Source organism: Myxocyprinus asiaticus, chromosome 39 (assembly GCF_019703515.2).
Source record: "Myxocyprinus asiaticus isolate MX2 ecotype Aquarium Trade chromosome 39, UBuf_Myxa_2, whole genome shotgun sequence".
Taxonomy (NCBI): domain Eukaryota; kingdom Metazoa; phylum Chordata; class Actinopteri; order Cypriniformes; family Catostomidae; genus Myxocyprinus; species Myxocyprinus asiaticus.
In genome coordinates, this window is record NC_059382.1 from 7,674,793 (window position 1) to 7,696,569 (window position 21,777).

The 21,777-nt window shown below is 39.9% G+C and overlaps 1 protein-coding gene across 2 annotated transcripts in view; it reads right to left on the minus strand.

Moving 5' to 3' along the window:
- LOC127429847 (kin of IRRE-like protein 1) overlaps nt 1-18,238 on the minus strand; it is a 62,853-nt gene extending 44,615 nt beyond the window's left edge. The window contains exons 1-2 of one of the 2 annotated variants that reach the window (XM_051679129.1): nt 17,751-18,238; nt 17,448-17,633 (exon numbers count right to left, since the gene is read on the minus strand). In XM_051679129.1, the coding sequence (XP_051535089.1) occupies nt 17,448-17,487 (40 nt within the window). In that variant the 5' untranslated portion in view covers nt 17,488-17,633; nt 17,751-18,238. Of the gene's footprint in view, nt 1-17,447 lie in introns of both variants that reach the window. The other variant, XM_051679128.1, reaches the window with a different exon arrangement.
- Nucleotides 18,239-21,777: the final 3,539 nt, after the last annotated feature.

The following is a 21,777-nucleotide window of genomic DNA, read 5'->3' on the forward strand; positions in this document are numbered from 1 at the left end:
TTGCTAGGGAGGGTAGAGTCACATGGGGTAACCTCCTCGTGGTCGCTATAATGTGTGGTTCTCGCTCTCGGTGGGGCATGTGGTGAGTTGTGCATGGATGCCACGGAGAATAGCGTGAAGCTTCCACACGCGCTATGTCTCCGCGGTAATTCGCTCAACAAGCCACGTGATAAGATGCGCGGATTGACGGTCTCAGACGCGGAGGCAACTGAGATTCGTCCTCCACCACCCAGACTGAGGCGAGTCACTACACCACCACGAGGACTTGGAGCGCATCGGGAATTGGGCATTCCAAATTGGGAAGTAAAGGGGAGAAAAGAAAAAAAAATGACTTGTTTTTAGAGAAAATATCTTGAAGTAAGCTTATATAGTACATGCTTGAAACTAGGGCAAGGCGATATGGCTTCAGAAATTATATCTTGATATTTTTCAGCAAATTGACAATATTTAATATATATCTCGATAATTATGTTTTTGTTCTGAAATAGCATAAAATTGTTTTTTCCTTAATGAGAGGAACCAACATTTAATCTAAACAGCCATTGTAGCCAAGTAGAATTAATATTTCAAAGGTATTAAATAAAAATCTATTTAATAATTCCCCACAGTTTTTCACCAAATTAACACAAGAGAGAGTAAAATGTAATCCTTTTCATTGATTTGCATGTTTATACTCATATTTAACATACAATCATATATGAAAGCTTAATAAAAATCTCATTTATCTTATTTTTTGGAAACCAGATGAATATTGCATCGTACTAAATTATTACTGTGGAACCCAGTCCAGTTCATTATTATAATATAATACGGAATTATTATTATTTTCAGGATAAGATTAGCTAAAGATAAACTAATATGTCCTATTTACTTCACCCTTAACTGGGGTTTTTATTTTGATGCCGTAAAAGTGCAGTTGTGTTTATTTCACCTTCACCAGGAGTTTTTATTGTGAAACGAAAAGTGCAGTCTTTGTTTGACAGTTATGAGTTTTGCATCTGTGAACTGCTGTCAGTCTCTCCTTACTGTTCTGCATTTGTATATTTGTATAATGGCTTTATAGCGGTTACTAATGTTTGTAATTGCGCGAATGCTTGAACCTGCAGTACTTCACAATGCAGGAGAACTGCACTAAAAAACACTAGCCCCTGCGCGTGCACACAGATCAGCGCATCACCGGTTCATTCTAAAGCGCACACAGACCATGTTTATCTGACTTTAATTGCAGCCTTTGGATGTTAAATAATCACATATGATCATATCTCCATTTTGATGTTATTTTGATTAATTATACAGCCCTGAAGGATTGTGAAATTAGTCTACTGATGCACTCTATGAAACTTAATGGCCAAATAAAAGGCTCAGTAAAATCATTGCAATATTCACGATATTGTCGAATTTTATATTGTCAGCAAAATCATTGCGATTATATCGTGGGTATGCGATGTATCGCCCAAAAGTTTGACAGTGGGGTAGGAACAATAAGCTTAATTCAAGATTTATCTAAGCATTTGTCTCTTACCCCCTTGGCAAAGAGATTTTTCTTGTTTCAAGCATGTACAAGCGTACTTCAAGATATACTTCATGAAGTATCCACTTCCTAGCGAGAAATAAAAATGAGATGAATAAGAAACAAATGAGAACATTTTTGACATACATTAAAAATATGGAGCTACAAAATTAATGTGGATAGCATAGTTGAGATAATTTGATCTATGAAGAATTTGATGAGAGATATTTGAGTTCTTATTGAAATCTCTGCCATCTTGGCAAATATGAGCACATTTGAGACATTGATGTCTCTTCTAAAACTCTAGAGGAGATCCAACCTATTGCTGGGATTTTTTCCTCAGGAGAAACATCTGAAAGCAGGGGACTTACGCTTTCTAGGAGAAACCATTGAGATATAAATGAGATATAATTTATGATTTGTCTTGCCAATGGGTCTGTAAAGAATACTCCCACAAAAGCCCTCACAAATCCCTCTACCTGTGAAATCCTCTCGTATCCAAACAATCTTTCTCAAAACTGCAGCTCCACCGAAATTTAACAAAACATTGACATTGGAAGCGAGATGTCAGTATCATATGACAGCCTTTCACATTTGTGCCTTGTTTTCCAAAGGGCTTCAAAAATCATCACTAAATCTCCTCGCTGTGGGACGCAACTCTCAGGGAAAGTTGAATCTCATGTCTTCAGGCAGGAAAGTATCTCTCTCTGGCTTCTGCTGAGAAGCTAGAGAACTGCTGGTCCAGCAGGAACACTCCTCATTCTCACCCACTCTGAAGTGGCCCTGTTGTGTAACAAACCAGCCTAAGGCCCAGAGCTGCAAGACCTGCTGCATCCTCAAATACCAAAACACCTTTTTCTTAGTTTACTGGTGAGGCTGTTTTTGTTTCAACTCTGGAACATACTCAATTCATTCGAGAAGGAAGCGAAAACAAGTGGCTTGAGGTAACGTACAAAGCCGTTTGCATTAGTGTCAAGCCTTTTTATTCCTGCTTATTCCTCTTCACGTGAACCAGTCTGCATTTATTTGCCTGTACCAGTCTGGTTTTCTGCTTATCTGCACAAACTTTCTGGCCATATCTGTTTATCTATTTGTTCTATTATTCTGTTTCAGATACACAAGTAACACATAAATAAAAGGTGGCAAGAAATGCTGCCCGGAGTCCTTCTCTGGAAAAAACATGTATGGCAACAAAATGTACAAATAAAGCCTTGAATCCCACTGCATAATGGATAATGCACTACTCAGAACCCATGCTGGTCTAAGCTAGTCTTTTCAGCCGGGTAAAGTTTTGCTGGATTGTTGAGCTTATTCCTTTCTAGCCAACATATTTGTGAATGTGGACATGCTAAAAAAGTGGCACCTCATGCTATGGCTTTGTAAAGTTCTTGAAACTTTACCCACTGCAAGCATTAGATCACTTTCTTAGACTGACATGTTTAGCAAGCAACTTCTCTTTCCCTTTGTCTTCCTCTTTGTTCCTTGTATTCTTTGTCTTCTACCTTGCTTGCTCCCTCTCACTCCTATTTATCTCTGTCCTTATCTGTGACTGACAAGCCCCCCACCCCAGTGTGTACAGCGAGCCAAAACAGAGGAGATAATTTCAAAAGTAAACAGTCAACAATCCTGTGCAACAATGCTGAGGTAGTGCTTTTTAGTGTATTGTGTGTACTGGTCCCTGTGTGTGCGTGTGTATGCGAACTTCCTCCTCAAATCTGCAGAGAAATGTAGAGGTTTGGATGCCTCACCCAGACAATAGTCACAGACCATTAGAGGGTTCTCTGTCTTTTCCTGCTTAGGGTTTGCTGCTGAAATCTGCAACAGCCCTCCCATAGCAGCAGAGCAACTGGAATGCATCAATCAGAAAGGTCCAGGGGCACTGCCTGACATTACCTCACCATCTGAAAGAGGCTGTGTATCAAATTCAACCCATCAACGCCCCCCTCTAATTTTTTTCCCTTTCATCCACCCAGTTCTGGCCAACCTGTGCATCCAAAGCTCGACTGCTTTGTTACAGCTTCATCATTGCCCCCAGGTGTCCGAATGCCCTGTTCAGTCTCCTGTGTCAGACAGTGACTTTTTCATTTGGCATGTCTTTGTTACTCTGTTTCCTTCTTTTAAACTGGGAGAACAGATGAAGTGTTTTTTTGCACCAGTACAAGGGTATCCATTACCTTCCGAGCTAAGATGCTGAAAGTTAATCTGTTTGACCACCCCAATCCCCCCCCCCCACCCCCCGCATTGGCACACCACTTTGTCATGCTGCACAGACACCACACCTTGGCTATATTGTTCTTTTTTTCCCTTCCTCCATCTACTCCACCTCCAAATAATTTCATCCCACCTTGTATTTTCCAAAAATATTTGTATCAGATATCTCCAAATCATTGTAAAAAATTACCATGTTTGGACACGAGTGATGGCGAAAAGGTTGTTTGACTGACACTCCTCACTTGATAGCAAATTGGCCAGCTTCTCTCCCGACCTCCCACTGTGGCATTCAAAGCCATGCTGTAATATCCCAGCAATCAAGAAAAAAGCGAGAGGAAAGAGGAAGGCAGGGAGAAAAAAGAAAGACATATATGCTTTTCTCAATTTCTAGCCCAGCTGTCTGAAAACTAAACAGAGGTGCCTTTCACCCGATGTGTTGGGGAAGCTTGAGCAAGGTCTTCTCTCCAGTGTGGAGTATTATGGTTAACGGTTGAGCTCACAATCACAATATTTGCGCTCACATTCCACTGGGGTTTTCAGAGAGGATGAACTATTTGGTTTAGGCATGTGAGTGTGTGTAAGACAGAGAGAGAGACAGACAGACAGACAGAATTAACTTACAAATAGCTGATAATGAGGGTTTTCCTGTCTGCATGACAGTCTTTGTCCCAAAGGTTAAAGTAGCGCTGTGGTAATCTGAGATCTGTGGTTAAAAATTATAATCTCAAAATGGAGTCAGGTATAACATCTGATCCTGGCACAGAATTTAGGCACTAAATTCATATTTCATTTACTCATCCACATGTTGTTCCAAAATGTTTTTTTTTTTTTTTTTTTTTGGGGTGAACTATTCCTTTAAAATGATAAAGAAAAATATTATTTAAAATTGTATTTATTTTTTTATCTGTTTGATGTATTCAATAATATTCTACTTTCAACTACATCAGAGCAGAATTAATTTGTTGTGTTGCATGTTATAGTTGGGATGTTAAAGGTGCACTCAGTAACTTATTGTTTGTGTCATCTTTTACTTACAGTGACACCTAGTGGTGTGGATGCAGAATCATTCAAAATCAATAGTTTTCAGTTACAGATGCCATTGTAGAAATTCACTATTCACAATCAGCCATGATTAATTTAATCCAAGAGTGAAATTGTTCAATAACAAGACGGTTACTGAGATTAAGCAAGTAGTATACAACTGGTCATGTGATTCTAAAATGGCAGCCCCCATGAGGGTTCCCCTCCCCTATGTAGAATAAAACAACTTTTATAAGGTTACTGATATGACTAGAGTCCTCATCTCAAGTGAGTGGTCATGATTTTATATATAGGTTTCAGAATTCATTTCTTTAGGAGTTAAACTTTTTTAATGGGGAAAAAATTACTGAGTGCACCTTTAAATCGGCAGAACCTTTATTTTATTACAAACGGAATTCAGGACTCACTCTTACGCACTGATTCGTACTTATCTGCTAAAACTTCAAGCAGCATAAAGTTAATTAGCAGCTCTAGAAGTGCACAATGTAACAATTTGTCCAACCTGGACCTTGACCTAAAATTAGTTTGACACCCCTGTACCACTGTACTTTTAACTGCAAATCAGGGGCAAGATTCGATCCTAGGGCAGATATTGAAGTATCACACGGTACGTTCCAATCGAACTGTGGCTTCCTTATGTGCTCTTTTCTTTCTCTCTCAGGCACACACTGTCTTCTGAGATGGAGCAATCGTTAATTAAGCAGTCAGGCTTTGACTAATCACCCTACAAAGGGCATACAGCTTTGACCACAAGATGCTCATCTCAGCTGGCCCACTGGCACACCCTTTAACTGTGTGTGTGTGTAAGAGAGAGTAACAATCAATTACTGTTAGCTGTCAGTCCATCTGAATGTCCATGACTCATCCATAAATGTATGCATGAATCCATAACTATAACAAACACAAATCCCCGAACAGATAAGTAATAAGGAACATAATGTCAAATCTTGCCCAATGATTTGCTATTAACATTTCTTCCCCCAAGTAACCTCAGAAATCTAATATTCAATAAATAAACAGACAGATAAAATTAATGAACAGTTTTCATAGCAGAAATGGATTTTCCCACCGCAGAAAACATCCTTTCATATCACAAACATCTTTAAAACTGGGCTTAGGGATCTTAGCCCAAGAGGATAATATGAGCCCAGATATTGCTGCAACATGGAAGATAAATTTAAATTTACTGTTGCTTTCTGTGTCACAGCAGGAGATATGAAATTTTGTCTTAGAGGACCGGAGGTGATAGTAAAATATAAACCAATGCATGGTCTACCAAATCCCAGTTCATTTTGTACATGCCTCTGTGAGAATGCTTCCTTGCTCATGGTCATACCAAATTGTGATAAATTTCTCCAGTAACAAGTGACACTTTTCACATTTTGGGAGGAGAAAAAAAAATGCAAGCAAAGTGCTTCTGAAAATAGGAAATTAGTGAATGTGTCTCTCTTTCCTTAGCCATGGTTTAATGATTTTCTCCAAATTAGCTCAGGCTGCTAAGCCTCACACCTTTGTGATCTGTGAGTAACGTCAGCAGTGAACACCCTCTGTATGCTAATAACAGTGACTATGTGACCCTATCGCCTAATGTAGCTCATCAACAGAATAAACATACACCCCCCCAACACCACACCACCCCCCCCCCCCCAAAAAAACATTGTTGACAGGAATCCGCAGGGATACGAGTGCAAAAGATAAAATTCTACTCTAGGAGTCACCCTCGAACAACTGAAAAACAAACTGTCTGTTTTAGTGTAACTGAAGATGACCCTCTATGACATCATTGCCCTCTTTTTCATTTTTCCTCAAGAGGAGGAATTCAGCACAATTGGTCTTTGTCCACTTGCTTGTCTTTCCGCCCAAGGAAAATGAGGTAAGGATGTGGGTGGACAGAGATGAGGCAAAAACAATGGAGATGAAGGAGATGGCCTTGTCCCAGAGTGAGGAACAACTGGCCACCTCTCCTCTGGGCTCTGCCATTAGCCGTACGAGTTGGAGACACTGAGAGCTGATAACAAAAGCCCCCTGAATGCAATGCCAAGTTCTTTATCTATGAGCTCCTGCATGGGCAAGCTGATTACAGCCTTTCCTTCCAAAACCTTCTCATTTGCTTCCTCTATTCCGCTAACTCTCCTCAATATATGGTAGTTTGTGTGCCTGTATGTGCAAATGAGTATGAGTACACACGTTTGGGGGGTGGGTGGGGGAAGCTGCGGAAAACGTGGGCGAGTCTTATGCCTTTGAAAGAAAATTAGACAATACGGCTGTTTGTAGCATGTCTCGGGGTTGAAGACAGAGAGAGCCATTGTTTCAAGACCACCCCCCCCCCCCCCAACAGCTGTATGTGTCATCAGGAGCACAGTTTGAATGTTATGGCGGGGGAAATTAGGGCACGGGAAAAAGGATTTGTAGACTCTTCTCCACAGGAGGTAGTGTACTATCTAACTTACAGATTTCTGCCCCCTTCAACAAGATTCACAGTTTTTTTTTTCATCTAGCATATTTCCTTTATATTTTTTGTAAAGAGAGGGTATATAGCATTATCCGTTACTGATCCCCTAGGTCCTATTCACAAGCCTGAATGTCATTCACAGCATCAGTCCCTAGAATGTGTCTGCTAGAACGTTGTCTGGGGAGAAAATCTTGCGATTTGCTCTCTGCTGTAAACAAAACTGACCTTTAAGTTGAATTTGTCTCCGAGCGCCAACCTCCCTCCCTGTAAAAGAGCCCAGAGCCCAGAGCACTCAACTGCTCACAGCCAGTCCATCTTGCTCTGGTTTGCAGAGTGCAAGCGAATCAAAGCAGGCCAAAACTCATCCATATCTATGCCATACGCGCGTCTCCTAAATAATGCAGCAGACTTTCCGCACCAGACAGATTCTGCTGCATCTGCGCTATTGTGAGTGTGTCACAGTCTCTCTCGCTCTCTTACTCTCACACACACTCAACACTGAACTTGCTCGTCTTCCAACTTTTCTACTCCTTAACTTCTTTACAATAAGGGAACGAGAGAGAGAGAGAGAGAGAAAGACACGCTGAGGTAAAAAAAAAAATCATCACTAAATCTCCTCGCTGTGGGACGCACCCCTCAGTGAAAGTTGAATCTCATGTCTTCAGGCAGGAAAGTATCTCTATCTGGCTTCTCAACTCAACTGCTCCCAGCCAGTCCATCTTCCTCTGGTTTGCAGAGTGCAAGCGAATCAAAGCAGGCCAAAACTCATCCATATCTATGCCATACACGTGTCTCCTAAATAATGCAGCAGAGTGTTCCGGTGATACTGAACAGTCATCCTTGAGATGAGCTCCAGATAAATTGCTACAAATATCGATTAAAAATTAGAAAATTCAACATAGAACACATCCAAACAACATATAGGAAGATGTTTTTGTAGATATTCGACAGATTTGTCATTCTTTTTTTCTTCTTCTTTTTTTTTTATCCTGTCACAACTGACTCTGATTGAAGTCTGAGATAAGTTAATCACAGGATAACCTCTGCAGAAGAGGATATTCATGTTGGAAAAGACAACATCAAGCAACAGCAACTAAAAAGGATACACTCACAGGAAAAGAGAGGTAAAGACATATTTTAAGCAATCAGTGTCAGTGATCTTCGCTTCAGGAGCAGACAGTGCTGAATCATATTTCTCTTTGAAAAGAGCAGCATAGAGAGCCATTTTGGACACAGCTGGACATTTTTTAAGCAACAAAGCCAGTGAAAGTGGTCTTTTTTTTTCCCTACTTGGGCTTATTCATTCATTTTTATACCTTTATATACATTTAATACACTCACTAAGTGTAATATCTAAAATAAACAAAAAAACGCATTTCCTTCAGTTGGTTGTTTACATTCCAATATCAACTATGACCAGTGCAGCAGCTTGGCCCTGCCCCTTTGTTTACCCTCAGAAGAGCTCTGAACACTCCAGACAGCTCCACAGACAGAAGCAGATGAAGGAAAACCTGAAACACTGTTTGCTGACCATGATCACAGTGTCATAACCAACCTGCTCTTTTACACTGAAAACAGCCCTCTATGGCACACCACCTTCTGCCAACACTTCACCATTACCACGAAAAGAGGCATCTGTAAAGGCAGACAGATCTTGGTATTTGAAGATGCTGATAAAAATTATGAAGCAAGAATTTTAACTTTGAAGCTGTATCAAAATGGCACTATTATGGTCCAGGGATCAGAGCCTGCATAAAAGATTTTGAACAAATAAAAACACTGTCTGATGAAGATCCCATTCGAGATGGCAACAAAGACTCAAATATTAATGCCTTTCCCACACAAGTAGTCCAAAAGAAGATGATGACTGCAACGACTATAATTCCATCTCCAATGTCAAGAATAAAATACATTTTTTCCGCTTCTGGAGGTAGAGGTAGTGGAGATAAAATAATTAATATTGTCCCATCTGAAAGACAACAACAACATGGAACAGCTTACAAATGACATAATGAATTTAAGACAAGAGATTGAATACCTACAGAGAGACAGAAAGGAGATGTCAAAGGAACTTCAGCAAACTAAAGAAGACCTGAGAGAAGTAAAATCAAATTTTGGATGACAATTAACAGAAGTTAAGACAGAAATGCAGAAAGAACTCTTAGCCTTGAAGTCAGAACTCCACACCAAAGATAAACTCATCAATAATCTGAAAGAACAGCTCAGCTCTGTTTCAGCACCCAAAGAATCTCCTGCTAAACCCTTGATGTATCCAGAGATGCTCACTGAAAATCCCCAGCCTGAAGAATCACCAGTGCAGGAAGAGCTTCACTCCTCAACTGATCCACCAGCCCAGATCCACAGCTCTGCTCCAGTGGATCCCAGAGAAACACAGGCTCTTATCCTGACTGATTCAAATGGGAAATATATCAATGAGAAACTTTTGTTCCCAAACAAGAAAGCCCAGAAAATGTGATGCCTGAACACAAGAAGTGCTTTTCAGATCCTTTCTGATAAATATCTAAGTGAAACTTACAAGCACATTATAATCAACATGGGGACAAATGATTTAAGGGCCACAAAAGGGCATGTGGCTCCTGTGCTCAGAGAGGTGGCAATCGGAGCCACACAACGGTTCCCAGAAGCAAAAATAACCCTGTCCATGTTACTACCACGCAGTGATGTACCATTCCACGTCATTCATGGAAATAATGTGGAACTCTCCAGAAACTGTGCACTTCTTCCAAACGTTCATCTCGCCCATCATGAAGATATTCGGCCTCATCACATGTATGACCATGTCCACCTAAACAAACAAGGAGTAAAAGTCTTTGCCAGAGTGCTAAAACCCTGCAGCTCCTGAACTCAACCAGATTAGACATCTACTGAACATCATCTGCTCGAAACTGATGAATTAATCTACTTAACTCATACACACACACACACACACACACACACACATTATAGACAAACTTATCCGTGAAATAATTTAAATCAGTTGTTGGAATATACAGGGTCTGCACTCTTCTACTTTCGGTAACAAGACTGTAGACCACGATGTACTAAGTAGTGTAACAGACACTGACATCTCTATCTTTCATGAGACATGGTGTCGCAGTAATGAGACTTTGTCCAAAAGGATAGAGAAAAATTGTCATTCCCTCATTAAAATAATCTAAAATAAAATGCGGCCGTGATTCAGTTGGAATACTTAAATGGCGTAAAGACAATCTAAACCACTCGATTAAAATTCATTTATTTGGCTTGAAATAAAATCAGTCCTACCACAGAGTAAACTTTACCCCTGTGCTGTTTATATTCCACCCCATGACCTCATATTACTTAGAGGAATACTTTATAAAGTTACAGACTGATATCTTACACTTCCAGTCCAGAGGAAATATCCTCATATGTGGAGATTTAAATGCAAGGACTGGGAGGAATATTTATTATGTAAATATTGTCAATTATGGTCACATACTCGGTGACACCATGTTTCAATCCCCATCAATTATCACACCAAGAAACAGTTATGATAGTTTAGTGAACACAAATGGGAAGCAAATGTTAAAGCTCTGTAAAGGCTTGGGGCTATACATCATTAATGGCAGAACCAGGGGAGATTCTCTTGGTAGATTCACATATTGCTCCAGATCAGGAGCCAGTGTGGTTGATTATTCAATAACAGATTTTGATCCAAACTTTATTAGTGCTTTTACAGTCAGACCTCAACTCCCTGTATCTGAAAACAAGGGGAGGATTCCTTTGAAACCCAAACTCAAATGGAGCCAGTCCAACTTTGAACAATTAAAAGAAAACCTGAACAATTCTATTATATTAAATGAATTATATTATTATATTAGATGATTTTATGTCCATTGATTTCACCCCAGATATTAATGGAATAAATTTAGCAACAGGTTTCTTCCTCAAACTGTTTTAAGAATTACAGAAGACTTGTATGCAACAAAAGAGAAACATATTTTAAATCCAAAATTGATTAAATTTACCAATCAATACACTGAGATCAAATGTTTGCTGTATGCAGATGATTTAGTCCTGCTGTCTCCCACAGCAGAGGGTCTTCAGAAGAGCTTGCCCTGCTGGAGGAGTACTGTCAGGAGTGCGCCCTTACAGTCAACCTGGACAAAAGGCCAGATCTCAGGGAAACAAATACCAGTTCACCTACAGAGGAAAGGTCCTACAGCACAACACCAGCTACAGTTATCTGGGCATTGAGATGAGTGCATCTGGGGGTTTTGGTCTGGCTGTAAAAGCATTGAGTGAAAAGGCTCGGAGGGCATTATATGCAGTTAAATCACGATTTGGCCGTTTGAAATGACCAATTAAAACATGGATTAAATTATACAACACAATCATTAAAGCAATTATATTATATAGTTTTTATAAATTTTCAAAATTGGAATAAAATTGCAATAGAAAAAATTCTGTTGGAATTTCCAAAGAATATTTTGGGGGTACATAAAGGCACTTCCGATACCGGCTGTATGATCTAGAAACAGAGAGAGGAAGACATAAGAAAGCCTGGACACCGAGAGAGCAGAGAATATGCAGACACGGCAACCTAAAGAAAACAGAGGATGAGAAACACTTTCTTCTCATCTGTCCCAAGTACCACACTGTGAGAAAAATGTTTTTCCCCAAATCTGAAACACTGAATCCATCATTCCTAATACTCCTGATCAGTGGCGGTTCTAGCTTGTATGGCGCCCTGGGCGAAACCCGCTTCAACACACCCTAAAGTTGTTGACCGGGGGGTGTCTGTGTGGGTGCCTCGAATATATATATATATATATATATATATATATATATATATATATATATATCTTTTTATTCTATTTAATCATTCTTAGTATTTAAATGTTTAAATTGTCCTGCCCCCCCCCCCCCATTACTACTAATTGTTGTATTTATTATTGTATTATTGTCTTATTTAAAACAGTTTGTATTTACATAACCTTAAAATGCTTTGGCAATACTATACTCCAATTGTCATGCCAATAAAGCTGAATTGAATTGAACTGATTTGAAAGAGAGAGAATGAAGCGCAAAGAAAAAATGAGATCTTTATAATTCTCTGTATTATTACCACTACTTTTTATTATATGCTTTCCTGCTTGATCGTTACACTAGTAGCTACTTATCTTGCACCCACTCTAACACACTAACACACATACAGCCTTATATTACACTCCTCAACATAAAATACAAACATTAAGCTTCTTAAAGGAATATTTCACCCAAAAATGAAAAATCTGTCATTTACTCACACACGTTATTTCAAACTCATATGAGTTTCTTTTTCTGTAGAACAAAAGACATTAGGCAGAATGTTCAGTTTAAGTCCGCCTTCACTCTCATTGCATCCTTCTTTTATATAATGAATGTGAATGGTGACTGAGACTGAACATTCTGCCTAACATCTCCTTTTGTGTTTTACGGAAAGAAAGAAGCTCATAACCCACATAAATGCTAACAGAATTTTCATTTTTGGATGAACTATCCCTTTAACAAAACACACAAAAACATACAAAGTCACTGTCTGAGTCCCCATACAGTGTCCCAAGACATTCAGCTCATGCATTATATAGTGAGCTCCTAAAACAAACACAGAGTGCCACATGGCTAGAAATACCACAACACAACCCCACTCAATCTCAGCGACCAGCAGTCCTCAACATTAATGGGAGGCCCTGAGTGCAGGTCAAACTATCTGTCCCTTTAATGGAGACAGCTAAGACATCAAGACAAGATTGCAGATAGGCAGAGCTGTTTGTTAAGGTCCTTTCACATGGCTTGTCTTCAGAGCGTCACATCATAAAAAGTGTTGCATATAGCATCATGGAATGGCAGTAAAAATAGTGGTAGCATTCCAAAGAGGTAACATATATGACTTTGTGTGTGCATCAGTTGTGTCATACTGCTAGATGTATTTAAATACACACAGGATCAGTCTTTCTGCCATCTTGTTTTGAATTTCACGCCAGTACCGCCCCCCTTATGATAAGTCATGCAATTTGTCCAGTAACTATTAGATGTACTTTGAAAGGTCAGCGGCAAATGGGCTCAAAGTTATTCTTTGAACTTTAAGTGTCACATTATAACACTTCACCTACACGCAACTCGCCGCCGGAGGTTGTGCTGTAGCTTGATGCTGCACTTAACAGAGTGCAATGCATTGGGTGACACTGAAGTTGAGTCATGTGAAAGGCCCTTGAGAGTTATCACATGTATGTGTGTGTGTGTGTGTGTGTGTGTGTGTGTGTGTGTCAGTCTCTATCAGCTATCAATGCATTCCTTTAATCAATCTATAACTTGCTGATACTGATCAACAGTGCTCAAAAAAAAAAAAAAAAAAAAAAAAAAAAAGAAGAAGAATGAATCAGAGTGTAAGAAAGCCACAAGTTAAAACAAAAATAATACAAAAAGGGATTGCGGGTTATGTCTTTTTTTAGCTCATAACAGGGCAACAGGACTTGGGAGGAAGGAAGCAGAAGGCGAAAGTCTTATGACCTTAACACACTCCTTTGAATGCTGCCTTCTGGGACTCCATACCCCAACCCAAGCCAAAGGTTTAAAAAAAAAAAAAAGTGAAGCACTGGAGATTACTTGGAATACCGATGGCACAGTGCAGCGGAATTCCACTGGGAGATGAGAGGGACATTCAGAGAAAGCAAATTATGGCTGGGAGACCGAAGTGCCAGAGCTTTGGTAAAGGCATACACATGAATATCTGGCACTAGTCTTGTCAGATAGTCTGTGTGTGTGTGTGTGTGTGTGTGTGTGTGTGTGTGTGTGGGTGGGTTTGGGTGGTTTACGAGGACATTTTTTTTAGGTTACAAACTGGTAATTACAAGGGTATTATGCTAGAAATGTGGTTTATGAGGACATTTCTAGTGTAAACAATGCTTTTTTGAAAATGTAAAAATGCAGAAAAATGTGAAGGTTAGGTTTAGGGTTAGGGTTAGAGTATAATCTATAGTTCGTACAGTATAAAAATCCTCATAAGGATAGTTGCACCACCGTGTGTGTGTGTGTGTGTGTGTGAGATAGGGAGAGAAAGATAGACAGAAAAGACAAATCAGAGAGAATTATAATTTTGCAACTCATGTATAAAATCATGACCACTTACATGAGATGAGGAGGTCATATCAGTAACCTTATAAAAGCTGTTTTATTCTACATGGGGAGGGGCGCCCTCATGGCGGCTGCCATTTTAGAATCACATGACCAGCTGAATACTACTCACTTAATCTTTACAATGGCATCTGTCTACAATGGGAACTGAAAACTATTGATTTTGAATGGTGCTGCATTCACAACACTAGGTGTCACTGTAAGTCCAAGATGACACAAACAAAAAGTTACTGAGCGCACCTTTAAATAGGTTTGAAATTCAATACAATAAGCTCGGTGCAAAATAGAGAGCCATTTCTGTCAGTTTTGCTTAAAATAAGTATAAGTATAACATCCTAAAATGAACACCTGCTTTTGTGCCAGAATCTATGGCTAGACAAGCCAAAAAGTTTCTTTGTCTGTTTTCCTGCTTAAAGGGATAGTTCACCCAAAAATTTAAATTCTCTGATCATTTACTCACCCTCCTGGCAACCCAGATGTGTATGATTTTCTTGGTTCTGCAGAAAACAAATGAAGATATTTAGAAGAATATTTCAGCTCTGTAAGTCCTCACAATGCAAGTGAATGGGTGCCAAAATACTGAAGTTCCAAAATCCACATAAAGGGAGCATGAAAGTAATCCATAAGACTCCAGTGGTTAAATCCATGTGTTCAGACACGATATGATAGGTGTGGGTGAGAAACAGATCAATAAGTCATTTTTTGTTATAAATTCTCCTCTCTGCCCAGTAGGGGGCGATATACACATAGAATGTGAATCACCAAAAACTGAAGGCGAAAGTGAAAGTGAAGGAAAAAGGAATTAAATATTGATCTGTTTCTCACCCACACCTCTTATATCACTTCAGCAGATATGGACTTAACCACCAGAGTCGTCTAGAGTACTTTTATGTTGCCCTTATGTGGATTTTGGAGCTTCAAAATTTTGGCACCCATTCATTTGCATTGTATGGAACTACAGAGCTGAGATATTCTTCTAAACATCATAATGTGTGTTCTGCAGAAGAAAGACAGTCATACACATCTGGGATGGCATTAGGGTGAGTAGCCTAAATGATAAGAGAATTTTCATTTTTGGGTGAACTATTCCTTTAAGTCTACTTTTATGCTGCGTATGTCATCATTATTACAATTGTATGGCCTGTTTGCGAACCATACTGACGTTTTATTAACATTTTAGTCTAATATATTTCCCGTCCTCAAGTTTTCCCGGTGCTAGGCATTTAGGTTCAACATTTACATTTAATTACCGCCTCCATCCGTGTCAATACGCCGGCCTCATTTATCAAAGATACAGACAGAAAGCACAGCTTAGCCGTCAATAAACATTTGTTTTTAATTCGTTTACTGGGAGCGTAGACCGAAAGCGCTTTGCCTCGCTTGCAGTTACGCCGCGTTAATTGGGAGAAGAGACGCTTTTAGATCTGAGGGAGCCGGGGGATTTTGAAGCCTTTATCTTGAGCTGAATCAAAGTCAGCGTTAATAATACAGCCAATTAATAAAATATTTGTTAAAAGGCGTGGAAACAACAGGCACACGGTGAAATTAGGCCAGGCTTGATGATGATGCTTTCCTACCCCGCAGATGAATCAGCCTGCCTCTCTCAAGGCTCACAGAAAATGCAGAACACAGCGCCCACGGTGGTGTAAATTAGACGCGCAAAACTGAACAATACTCAATAACTTCAGAGTTGGAGAGGAGTAGCCTAGTGAGCTTTCAAATGTGATGTTGTAGAAAACAAACCCGACAGATGCGGATGGACTTTGCTAGTTTGAAAATAATTCAAATTGCATGCTCTGGTCCAGTGACATGTTTCTTACAGTGCTATTTCAGATTTGGTTTTGTCTGACGCGTTGCACTGTCACTCTGCGGTGTTGCCACTCTTTATCTGCAGCAAAGAGGCAGTGCGCTCAGTGCAGCAAGCGATAGCCAGTTCATTCACACTCGCAACATATCGGGCTAGCGAAAGATGCCCGCGGCCAATACAAAATTACAAACTAATGAATAAATCAACATTGCGACGCGCATAATCTTTCAGATTCCCGGCTCCCCAAAGAATGCACCGCGAAGTGTCGCACCTCTTCCCGCGCGCACTATTTATATTTATTTAATGCAGTTAAATTATTCTGTTTGAAAAGGGAGATGGTGTCTTCCTGGTGGCGTTAGCTGTGAAATTATTAAGAGGTGCTTCTTCTGTTTTAGATGTAGAAGACTGTGATCAGCACATCACCCCTGGCTTTTAACACTTTACCTAACCCATTCCACATCGTGCCCATTGCTTTCTTCTGAACCTTAGCTGATAGATCCATTATCATGCTCACACCTGGCTTTTTCCAAATCCTTTCTTGCTTCAACTTTTCTTTAAGTGTCTAAAGTGCTTCCCGTGCTTTGATTTCACTAAAAGGGGCTCTGGATATCAACCTCGGGTCAACATGTCTCTCAGTACAGTTTCAAGTACAGCATCCGTATACTGTTATGCATAATTATAGCAATAGAACAAATCGCACCCACTTGTTCTTGTACAGAATGATGCTCTCTTTGATTGCTGCGGACATCAAAAAGTTCCCAAGACACATCTCACACATGCACAGTACTCTCTTTAACACACATAAACAAAACACCATTTGGACGATAACGATAAGGTCTTGCATGTGTCACTATGGGGTTTTGATACACATCCACACACAACAGATCGATAACAAGCGTGTAGAAAAATTAAAGCGCAAAGAAGCTGCATTGAACAGTGTACCAAGCCAATTGCATGAGGAAATCGCCTGTGTTGGACAAGTTTGATTCACAAATTAGCCTTGTTGGCATTTGGCGCAGTGCCACTAGCCATGTGTCGTTGGTCAAACACATCACCAGGGTCTCACTGGGACCTTATATCTCACAAAATGCTATGGCACACACCTAATTGCGTTAACATTAATACGGAGCGCACCGTAAGTGACCGTTATCTCCCTCCGTGTTATGATGAGGTTTACGCAGCGCTGAGCAATACGAACAAAGCTCGATCAGAATAGTTTTTGAAACCAGAAAACATTCGCCTATATTGAAATAACACAAGTGTCTTACCTGTTCCTAAAAGGCACAATGCGATGTAAAACGCCAACATCTTTCTTGAGTCTTCAGCACTTGTCAGGATCTGCAGTCCAGAAAGAAGGAACGTGTGCGTCCGAAAGCTTCCAAGCGCGTTCCCAATTAACGCGTCAGCTCGGCTGGAGTAAATGTTGGAGCTCTCGCTGGCCCTCGCCCACGTTTCTAATAAAGAAAAAAAAAATCACCGGACGGTTTAATAAACCGCAGAGTATTATCACCTCAGTTCTGAGAGCTGAAAGTCTTTATTGCCATCTGAACAGTCAACGCATCAATGCTAACCGTCTCTGATTCTGTCTTTAAAGTTGGAAACTTTCTGTCGTTCCGTGTTCACTTGGTGTTCCCGATATTTAGTTCAAATAATCAAGTTGCTTTAACCCGCAGTTCTTGCATCAGTCCAAGTTCCTGGAATAAATCCTCGACAACGATTGTCTTTGAATGGAATGACGGAAAAATCCCCGTTCCTCTTGATTAGCGGGGATCCGCTCGCTGCAGCAACTGAGCGCGTTTCAGCACCACAGGCTCTTGTGGAGGTAGCAATACAGTACCACACATAAACCCTCTGTCACCTCCTCTTGCGCACAGGTCCCGTATCTCTCCGTTCACTTCCAGCTCTCTTCTGTTATGCGGCGGCAAACAAAGATATGATCCGCACAGACTGTCGTAGCCTACTCTCTGGATATGTGGACTCGTAGAATAAAGCAGGAGGTACTTTTTTTGCCTTTGTCGGGAACCTCGAGTTTGAGAATGAAGTAATTCACAGTCCTTAGGGAGAGCCGTTGGCCTACGCCCCTGGGTCCTGCGATTGGTTAAGGGAATGCAACTATATCCTACGGGGGTGACTAGCAAGCAGTTGGGGTAAAACAAGCGGGTGTTTGCCCCTTAAACAACAGGGGGTGCTTGATTATACGCGCCTGTGAATGAATTAACTGCTGGGGAAAGTGAACAGGTGTGTCCCGGAACAACAAAAAGAGTCTATGGAGCAGATGATCTTAATGGGCTCTTGGGATTTTTCCTTTATAAATATATGACGCAATATACATTTGATGTAGCCTATTTATTCTTTTAGATTTTTTTTTTTTTTTTTGTGCCCGTGATTTATGTTAATCCCCCCATATTATTAAACGCAACTGTAATAGGTAGATTTAAGTGATCAGATGACCTATCAATCAATCAATCAATCATCCTAGCACCTTAAGATCTCCACTTGAAAATTCGTCTGACAAGTTGATCGTTATTAGCTGGATGATCAATGGTTTTCACACTAGCGCACAAGGTACCGCCTCTGACTTTATCATTAACGCTTTCATGTTGCTTTGAAAATGATTAGTAGCGCGCACAGATTGCACGCCGGCTTGTCGATACACACCCATGCTGTGTACACACTCCTAAAAAGTCTTCTAATACAAGCACCATTTTTTTTTTAGGTTTACACCAAAGGAAGACACTTTCTGGAAACTTAAAAAAACAAAAAAAACAAACAACAAAAAAAAAAAAAAATCAAGTCAAAGATGCGAGAACTGTAAAACGAAGTGGATGGCTTTTGGTCTCCAACCTCACCCTGGTAAGATTTATTGCAGGTGAGTGGATCAAACGTGAGACTGCCGCTCACAAGCACATGCTGATGAGAGAAACACAGAATGCTGGAGGCGCAGATGATCGGATTCATGTGAGTTGAAAGAGACGAGGTTGACTAAGGGGCCAATATAGCTGATCTCTAAACAACAGGGGCTCACACCTGCTGTGAGTGCAGAGTAAACATCAGCAACTACTGCGTAAAGTTTACCAAGTCTTGACAGGGTGTGAGCGAGACGTGTAAATTAACAGATACTTTCCGTGGTTGAACGCGGTCGAGGGTGACGTTTCAACACAAAAAGCCAAAATATGTAATGTAGCCTACTTTAACTTATCCGGCCTCACATTGGGGGTGCTAACCCACCCTAGACCCGTGAGCGCGTAAATTATTCTTTTACAAATAAAAGGGGGGTTTCCGACTGTAGATTTATTAACAGTGAATCAATTTTGATATCTAGGCTACTAAATCGTTTTGTAGGGAAAGAAGAAGAAAAAAAAAAAACAGTTAAGGCGTCGTTTGCATGGTAATTATAAAGAGAGTCATAAATAAAGCATGAGGTGAAGTAATATGGAAATGCGACTCCCCAGGAAATGAGAATATTTTAAGAAAATATTATCTCGGTCCCATTTGACCCGGGGTCAATTAGAAAAGAAACGTCAGCGTCGACGAAGACGAAGACGCGAGGCAGAAATTAACATCGAAGCTTTTTCTCCTCCCGCCTCATTTGCAAGGCTGATGCAAAGTTGAAGTGAAACAAGTATATTGTTGTCGCGAGATTGCGGTTTAATTTGACGAGGCGCTGAAAAATCGATTCGGATCTCGGTCTGACAGACAACAAACACGGCTTCCTGGACATTTGTCTTGAAGACAAACTAAACAGTGTTGCCTCCGTATGGAGGAAATTTTTTCGCTGACACCGACACACTGTTATTGTGTTATTACACAAAGGCTAAAATGTCTTTTAGTCAGTCTTGAAAGTGCCATGGCATGTCTCCTCCACATCCTTTAAAGGGTTAGTTCACACAAAAATGAACATTCTGTCATCATTTACTCAGCCTCATGTCGCTCCAAACCAGTATGACATTTGTTTTCTTCTGCGGAACACAAAAGAAGATATTTTGGAGAATGTTTCAACTGTTTTTGTCCATACAATGAACGTCAGTGGGTCCAAAACAACAATTGACCCCACTGACTTTCATTGTATGGACAAAAAAGACTGAGACATTTTTTAAAATATCATCTTTTGTGTTCCACAGAAGAAAGAAATGCATACAGATTTAGAACGCCATAAGGGTGAGTAAATGATGACAATTTTCAGCTATCATTTTAAGTATTGTATCTCTAAAAGGTTGTCTCTCTCTTTTCTCTGAATGTATAATGTATGCCTCTCTCTGAATGTATAAATCAGAGTTGGTTTTTGTCCATCCAAATGTGTATTTCATTCAAATGTCACAAAGTATATGCTATATTAATAGTCTCTTGGGAATATCATAATGTCAGTTTTCGGTTTGATAGGTCCCGTGTTACCACCAATATGAGTGTCCTGCATTAAAATTAAGTGGTAACAGTGCTGGGTGGATTACTTGTGAACTGTAATCAGGTACTGATTACAAATTGCATGACAAAAAATGCAATTGGTAACATAATCTTGTACATTACATTAATCAAATCTGATTACCTTTGGGATACTTTTGGATTACTTCTTTATTTTATGTCATTTGAGTAGGTTAATAATTATAATTTTTTTTTCACCCAATTTGGAATGCCCAATTCCCAATGTGCTTTTTTTAAGTCCTCGTGCTCGCGTAGTGAATCACCTCAATCCGGGTGGTGGAGAACGAATCCCAGCTGCCTCCGCGTCTGAGACCGCCAACCTGCAGATCTTATCACGTGACTTGTTGAGTGCGTTGCCACGGAGACATAGCGCGTGTCGAGGCTTCACGCCATCCACTGCGGCATCCACACTCAACTCACCACGCCAACCGAGAACGAATCACATTATAGCGACCACGAGGAGGTTACTCTATGTGACTCTACCCTCCCTAGCAACTGTTCCAAATTGGTTGATTAGGAGACCTGGTTGGAGTCAATCAGCAAGTCCTGGGATTCAAACTAGCGAACTACCTCCAGGGGTGGTAACCAGCATCTTTTACCACTGAGCTACCCAGGCCCCCCCGAGTAGGTTAATCGATTTAACATAAAAGTACAAAGAGAATGAAAATGTAATCCATTCTTTATTACTGACAAAAAGAGCTCCTTAAGACATTTTTTAATTATAATATTTTAATTACATAAATTAAATAAACATTAAATCTAACAGCAATGGCAGTGCATGGCCAATTCAAAAGAGACATCAAGTTAATTTTGAGTGCATAAAAGACTAGCAACATTACAAACATTAATGACCATAAAATCAACATAATACAATCATAAAATAAATGAAAATAAGATTTAGGATGATCAATTAATTCAATATTTATGGCAGTTATCTTGTTAATATGTAATGTAATCTATAAAAAAGTAACTGTAGTCTGATTATGAGTATTTTATAATGGAATTTAGTCCAATTACAAGTACTTTTTGTAATCTGATTACATTGTTCAGATTACATGTAATTGTTACTACCCAGCACTGAGCGGTAACATAAGGGATACAATTGTTAGTCAACCATCAAAATGGTCTCTACATTTTTAATGCATATTCTTGCTCTTATTGCGCACGATTCATCTCTGC